This window comes from Rutidosis leptorrhynchoides, chromosome 11 (genome assembly GCF_046630445.1).
Source record: "Rutidosis leptorrhynchoides isolate AG116_Rl617_1_P2 chromosome 11, CSIRO_AGI_Rlap_v1, whole genome shotgun sequence".
Lineage (NCBI taxonomy): Eukaryota > Viridiplantae > Streptophyta > Magnoliopsida > Asterales > Asteraceae > Rutidosis > Rutidosis leptorrhynchoides.
The window spans coordinates 8,242,576-8,250,492 of record NC_092343.1 but is presented as its reverse complement, the minus strand read 5'-3'; the positions used below and the strand labels follow the sequence as shown (position 1 = coordinate 8,250,492).

At 33.6% G+C, this 7,917-nt stretch overlaps 2 protein-coding genes across 2 annotated transcripts; both read right to left on the bottom strand.

Moving 5' to 3' along the window:
• Positions 1-725: 725 nt before the first annotated feature.
• On the bottom strand, positions 726-1,541 carry LOC139874278 (F-box/kelch-repeat protein At1g57790-like). The gene has a single exon (XM_071861728.1). It carries the CDS (start codon positions 1,539-1,541, stop codon positions 726-728), a length of 816 nt encoding a protein of 271 aa, XP_071717829.1.
• A 14-nt stretch (positions 1,542-1,555) lies between these two features.
• On the bottom strand, positions 1,556-3,100 carry LOC139874276 (uncharacterized). Its single transcript, XM_071861727.1, has 2 exons — positions 2,049-3,100; positions 1,556-1,919 (listed from the first exon to the last, which is right to left on the bottom strand). The coding sequence occupies exons 1-2, from the start codon at positions 3,098-3,100 to the stop codon at positions 1,556-1,558; spliced, it is 1,416 nt and encodes a 471-aa protein (XP_071717828.1).
• Positions 3,101-7,917: the final 4,817 nt, after the last annotated feature.

Sequence of the window (7,917 nt, the reverse complement as noted above, 5' to 3'; positions counted from 1 at the left end):
ATAACTATGAAATTAACTTTTATAGAGAATGTGGTTGGAGTTATAAGAATTAAAAAATTTGGGGAAAGTTTGTAAAGGTTCTTAAGTTTCCTATTCACTTGCCCTTTACCATTTAGATATATAGATATAATATGATACCAATATATACGTTAAATATTATTATATTATTAGTTATTAATATTAGAGGAATATTCATTTGAGTCCATAAATTAAGTTGAGATCCAAGGGACCAATGAGAGCGCGACATGTGTCGCGAAAATCACATGTGATTGAAAAAAAATTCAAAAAATTTTTTTTTGAAAAAAAAAATTTTAAATTTTTTTTTTTCGAAATTAAAAAAAAAAAAAAAAAATTTAATTTTTTTTTTTTACAATCACATGTGATTTACCTGCACAATCACATATGATTGAATTGTACAATCACATGTGATTGGATTTGCCATGCATAATCACGTGTGATTGGGTTTACAATCACATGTGATTGACATGCATAATCACATATGATTTTTTAAAAAAATTTTTATGGATGCGAGTGATTACAACTCATTAATATTAATTATTAATGAGGTTTGCATTAACTTTAGATTAATACAGTATAAAATTATGCCAAATATATATATAAAAAAAAGAAATAAAAGTCTGAAATAGTGAAATGGAATAGACCAACAAGATAATAATTATGATATGCAACCCCAGTTTGCTGATCCCTATTACAAACCAACTTGGTTAGACACATTGATTAGACCAACTTGGTTCAATCCACACATGAGGGTTAAGGTGGTCAATTCCCATGCCCAAATTCTGCCGAATCAACTTGTCTTTGAATGTGTGATACTTGCGTGTTTCAAGTGAATAGAACACTATATCTCCATTTTTTGAACCAAATCGTGGAAAATATATCTTATTCTCCATCTCTGGTATTTTGGCTTCAACGCATACACACGTCGAACTACAAATGTAAATCATTTGCCTTCCTAAACAATCAACTTTCTCCCATTCTTTTCCGTATTTATTCAGCTTGAATACATCCACAAATTCTCCAAACTTAGACACACTGACTAGTAAAAGATTTTGATCAGACTTTACTATAAAATGTTGCGACCCGCAACGACCTCCGACATCATCTACAACTTTCTTCCAAGAATAATCTTGTTGTCCATTGACTATATTTCTCAAAACATAGATTTCTCCATTGTTAAACAAGGCATAAAGATCGCAACCAACAAAAGTTGGAAATCGCATAGAGCGAGGATCAACACCAACACCACCATAATCCAAAGGAAGCCTTTGCCATGTTTGTTCCCCAGCTACTATATGAAGGTAAAGACAAGATTTATCCGCTAATGAAAATCCAACAACGGTACAATCAACGGAACTAGGTGGCGCTGAGAAACATACGTTACTTAAATACGGTAAATTCAATGATGGAAGTTTGTGGATCTCACTTGTGAAAGGGTTAAACAACATCAGAGATAAATTAACCTTATAATAAACCAACCAACCAAACCTCGAACACAATATTTTTTCATCAAAGATTGACATGATCTGTGATCTTTTCATACACACATACAGTACTTGTCACCAAATATCGGATCCGTATAAGTAACAGTTCCTCGATTCTTGTCGACCACCATTAGCCAAGGTGAAAGAACCGAATACGTTTTCAATCTCCTCATTTCGGCTTTGTTGCTCCATTGAATCAAAGGTGCTGCTAAACGAAGGTGTTTGCATGTAGCACGAAAGTGAATGTATTCAACACCAACACAAAGCTTTGTGATCATCTCCAAAATATGAAACGGTAAATCATTCAAATGTGATTCATCCACACCATCTGTTGTAACAACAACAGATCTTCTTATCATTATCTTATCGTCCTTGTTAGTTTCTTGTTTAGAATCGCTTGGGCACTTGGCTTCGAAGCTAAAAAAAAAAAAAAAAAAAAAAAAAAAAAAAAAAAAAACATACGATTAAAAAAAGAAAACAGTTTCCACTATTTATAAACGCGGTAAATAAATTACATATGATTAATAATAAATAAAGAATAAATACCTGCTGCTTTCCCGTAATGTCGAATGACTTGCTTGAAAACTCATCATATAAAATAGGGAAACGGTTCTATCTTCAACGTGGTACGAGTATATCATTTTTCGCGTATCGTCAAGGATGTGTATATAACCCCCCAACTCGGATGCAATTGCATGCCTATAAAATACATAGTTATCACAACAACCAAGATCCACAAAAAATACAGCATCTTTTAGGTCTACCATTTCTTTCCACAAAATGCGCCTCTTCATCTTAGAACTTCCAAAATCTATGTCTTTAAATAAATACACACTACCGAGTGTTTTCGTCGCGTAATCACTAAAAGTAACAAATATATAGAATAAGTTTGTACCAGATCCTTTTAGTAGAGTAATGAATTGACGACGACGACTACTTAATAATGTAGGACAAGGGGTTTCCCCAAATAGCAAAAGTTCTATCTCTTCTCCATAAGGCTTAGGCGCAACAATGTCGACTTGGATTACGTACGTATCATTCCCGGTGTTCAAAGCATACACTTTACCATTGAAAACAGTTGGGCAGTGTAATAAACAATCAAAACCGATGATTTTTTTAAGCATTTTACCATATGAGATTTCTATCCATTTCAACTTCTTCTTGTTACTTTTATTACCGTCTAGTCGGCAAAATACTAAGGTAGGTTTTGTTGTTCTCGTTAATAGAAGAACTGAACCGCCATCATAAGGAGGGGATGACAAACAACATTGTCCGATAGATTCAATATCTTTATCTATTAAATTTAATGGAGGAAGATGTATGATGTTACAAGTCACAGGGTTCCAAAGAGACCATGAGACATTGTTGTTGGAAAGAATCACCCATCCATGGAAACACCCTCGTATACGTCTCCCCAACAACTCAGGTAGTCGACACCGATAATTAATATGGTCATCAATGGTGTACAAAATTTGATCTTCGGTACCATCTTCTTTAACCTCTAGGTTCTGAGACACTAACCAGGTATACTTTGCAGATAAAGGAGGCAATTGATCGTATACTACTGGACCACCACCAACAAACTGCTTTTGCTCCATCTATCTTCTAAACTAATAATAATGAAATGATTGGAAGCTAATTAGTAAAACATACATACTCTTATCGTACATCTAAGTGTCAACTAGTCAACTGTGGAGCTTAAATTATTTATGCTAATTAAATATGGAGGATTTTTTTTAATCTCTACAACCTTTAAATATTGGTTTAACACTGTAAAGCTTAAATTATATTATCTATAAATTCAATCACAATATCTCCAATAGCTTCTTTTTTTAATTTGCAAAAAAGAAGAATACTTAATGGTGAAAAAAGGTTGAAACTTTAATTGAATTTACATAACTTTATCACACGAAAGTGATTTTCACTGAAAAAAATTAAAACTTGATGATGGATTATAAGACTAAAACAGGATTTATACTCTAGCAATAATCAGCTGTTGAAAGTGTAATTGGTTAACGTTTTTGGGTAAATTAACATATTGATAATCAATGTAGTGTAAACAAACAGAAGATTTCAACCATTCGAATTGTTTCCAAGATGTTAATTAATAAAATCGAAACAAGTTTATATATATATTATAACACTCCCCCTTGGATAGCAATTTTGTTTGTTGAAGATCAACTGTAAGTTACTGCCTCGTTAAAAACCTTGCTAAAGAAAACCCAGTGGGAAAAAAACTTTAGCTAAGGGAAAAAGAGTGCAGCATGGAGTTGACTCCCCCTCAAGTAGACATCGCTTCAGTTGTTACATCTTTTGAACATGTCTCATACCAATGTTATGAACGTGTGTTCTAAAAGATCAGCAAAGTTTTTGCTGGATTGAACATATCTCATTTCAATCCTGTTGTCCTTAATGAGATTTTGAGTGTATGAGAAGAATCTAGGAGGTATGTGTTTGGTTCGGTCACTTTTGATATACCCTTCTTTCATCTGTGCTATGCAAGCTGCATTATCTTCATAGATAATTGTTGGACTTTTATCGCGTTCTAGTCCACAAGAATCAGTAATGATTTGTGACATTGATCTCAACCAAAAACATTCCCGAGTAGCTTCATGTAATGCAATCACTTCGGCATGATTTGATGATGTAGCAACAGGTGTTTGTTTTTGAGAACGCCATGATATTGCAGTACCTCCATTTAGAAATACATATCCAGTTTGAGATTTAGCTTTATGTGGATCAGATAAATAGCCTGCATCAGCATAACCAACCAAATCTTGTTTTGATTCGTTAGAATAAAATAATCCTAAATCAGTAGTTCCTCGAAGGTATCGAAATATGTGTTTGATCCCATTCCAGTGTCTTTTGGTAGGAGCAGAGCTGAACCTTGCCAAAAAATTAACTGCAAAAGAAATGTCAGGTCTTGTACAATTTGTAAGATACATAAGAGCTCCAATTGCACTAAGATATGGTACTTCTGGTCCAAGAATATCTTCATGATCTTCACATGGACGAAATGGATCAGTTTCAACATTGAGTGATCTAACAACCATAGGAGTACTTAATGGTTTTGCCTTGTCCATATTGAAACGTTTCAGAATCTTTTCAGTATATGTTGTTTGATGTACAAGTAAACCATTAGGCATATGCTCAATTTGTAAACCAAGGCAATACTTGGTTTTTCCGAGATCTTTCATTTCAAATTCTTTCTTTAGAAGTTGAATGGCTTCATGGATCTCTTTATTTGTACCTATGATGTTAAGATCATCAACATAAACAGCTATGATCACATATCCGGATGATGTTTTCTTAATGAAAACACAAGGACAAGTAAGGTTATTTGTATACCCTTTGCTTATCAAGTAATCACTTAATCGGTTATACCACATACGTCCCAATTGTTTTAACCCATATAAAGATCTTTGTAATTTAATCGAATACATTTCTTTGGGTTTTGCATTTGATGCTTCTGGTACCTTAAATCCTTCAGGTATCTTCATATATATATCACTATCAAGTGATCCATATAGATAAGCAGTCACAATATCCATGAGATGCATTTCTAAATTTTTAGAAACTGCCAGGCTGATTAAGTATCTAAAAGTAATTGCATCCATAACAGGGGAATAAGTTTCTTCATAATCAATTCCCGGTCTTTGAGAAAAACCTTGAGCTACAAGTCTAGCTTTATACCTTGTAACTTCATTTTTCTCATTTCTTTTTCGGACAAAAATTCATCTGTATCCTACAGGTTTCACATCTTTAGGAGTGAGAATGATGGATCCGAAAACTTTTCTTTTATTGAGTGATTCTAATTCAGCTCGTATTGCTTCTTTCCATTGAGCCCAATCATGTCTATTTTGACATTCAACCATAGATGTTGGTTCTGGATCATCATCATTATTCATGATGTCATATGCAACATTAAGTGAAAATTTCTCATCAAGATTTTTCATTTCATTTCGGTTCCATAATATTTTTGAATGTGCATAATTGATTGCAATTTCTGTATTGACATCATCAATCTCCTCTGCAGTAGGAGTACTGATTTGTAGTTCTTCTTGAACACTTTCTTTTACCTTATTATCAGCTGATTTTCTTTTTCGAAGATTTTTATCTTTGGAACCAACTGGTCTCCCACGTTTCATACGTGGCATAGATTCTTGAGTGACTACATTATCAGTTTTCCGATTTGGAATCTCAACTCGAGCTGGAGTATTAACTGCTGGTATATATGATTTAGTCACCCTTTTTGTATCTGTGAATGCATCAGGCAATTGATTTGCAAGTTCCTGTATATGCATTATCTTTTAAACTTCTATCTCGCATTCTTTTGTGCGAGGATCAAGATACTTTAATTGAGGTTCACACCATGAAACATCATTTTCTTTATTTTTTATTTCTCCCCCTAATCTAGGAAACAATGTTTCATTAAAATGACAATCAGCAAAACGTGCTGTAAAAACATCACCTGTCATAGGTTCAATATACCTTATGATTGAAGATGTTTCATATCCAACATATATTCCCAACCTCCTTTGAGGACCCATTTTTTTACGTTGTAGTGGCGCAATTGGAACATATACTGCACAATCAAATGTTCTAAGGTAGAAAATATTTGGCTCTTGACCAAAAGCAAGTTGTAGGGGGGAATATTTATGACTTGCACTTGGTCTGATGCGAATCAATGCAGCAGCATGTAAAATTGCATGACCCCATATAGATACAGGGAGTTTTGTTCTCATTATCAATGGTCTAGCGATTAACTGTAAACGTTTAATCAGTGACTCGGCTAAACCATTTTGTGTATGCACATGAGCAACAGAATGTTCAACAACAATTCCTATAGACATGCAATAGTCATTAAATGCTTGAGATGTAAACTCACCAGCATTATCAAGTCTCACCTTTTTAATGATGTAATCAGGAAAATGTGCTCTCAATTTAATAATTTCGGCAAGAAATTTTGCAAATGCCACATTACGGCTTGATAACAGACAAACATGAGACCATCTACTAGATGCGTCTATAAGGACCATGAAATATCTAAATGGTCCACATGGTGGATGAATTGGTCCACAAATATCACCTTGAATTCTTTCAAGAAACATTGGTGATTCTTTCTCAACCTTAAGTGGTGAGGGTCTAGTTATCAATTTTCCAAGAGAGCAAGATATACATGAAACCATTGTATCATGAAGGATTTTTCTATCCTTCAGTGGATGTCCATGTGTACATTCAATAATTCTTTTCATCATTGTTGATCCTGGATGGCCCAATCTGTTATGCCATAAATTAAATACACCAGGAATAATATACTTTTCTTTAATCACCATATGTGCTTCTGGTACATTTATATGTGTATAATGTAATCCAGAATTAAGTCTTGGCAGTTTTTCAATCACGTGATTCTTGTTAGTGATACTTAAATATTTCTCATTTTCTGCCGTTACTGACTGATAATCATATCCATTAAGGTATATGTCAGAAAAACTCAATAAATTTCTGCTTGACTTAGGAGAGAATAAGGCATTATTAATTAAAAATGTTGTACCGTTTGGTAATATGAATTTTGCCTTTCCTATCCCTTCTATCAAGTTAGCAGCACCTGATATTGTATGTATAGTTCCTTCCGTTGGTTTCAAATCAATGAAATATTTTTCAGATTTAAGTATAGTGTGTGTAGTACCACTATCTGCTATACAGAGATCTCCACTACTTGATTGATGTTGTGTTCCAGCAGAATTCATAGTAAACTTCATATATAAGAAACAAACAGTAAGTATATAAATGTTACACAAAATGTTTATTACACACAAATAGATAAAACTGAAACATTTGACATACATAGAATTGAAACATCAAACATAGAACTGGAACATTTGATAAAACATATAGAACTGAAACATTTGAGAAAACATGATGACAAAGGTTAAATCGTTTTATTTATAAAAGAAACATATTAATTTAATTCAAGAAATCTTCATATAAATCAGATGGTTGCTCAGTGACTGTTGGATCAATATTATCCACAAAATTTACTTACTTTTCTTTACCTTTCAGCGAATCCTGATACATCTTAACAAGATGTTTAGATGTTCGGCAAGTATTAGCCCAGTGGCCCATTCTACCACATCTGTAACAAGATTCTTCAGAATTTTTAGAAGAATTTTCTTCAACATCTTGTTTAGTGGGCTTGTTTTGTGGTTGATATTTATATTTTCGTGGATTATTATTTCTTTGACCACCACGGCCACGACCACGGCCACGTCCACGCCCATTCCCATTACCATAAGGATGGTTTCTACCATAGTTATGGCTTTTGGCATGATGATGGCGATGGTTATTATAACCACGACCTTGCCCGCGTCCTTGTCCCTGTTTATAATTATTTGCAGTATTTGCTTCAGGGATT

What these genes read in the sequence shown, in the direction of transcription:
- LOC139874278 (XM_071861728.1), bottom strand. Translation starts at nt 1,541, where the DNA reads ATGTCAATCTTTGATGAAAAAATATTGTGTTCGAGGTTTGGTTGGTTG.
- LOC139874276 (XM_071861727.1), bottom strand. Translation starts at nt 3,100, where the DNA reads ATGGAGCAAAAGCAGTTTGTTGGTGGTGGTCCAGTAGTATACGATCAA. An exon ending in ACATTACGGGAAAGCAGCAG is followed by an intron (nt 1,920 to 2,048) that starts GTATTTATTCTT and finishes TTTTTTTTTTAG; the next exon opens with CTTCGAAGCCAAGTGCCCAA.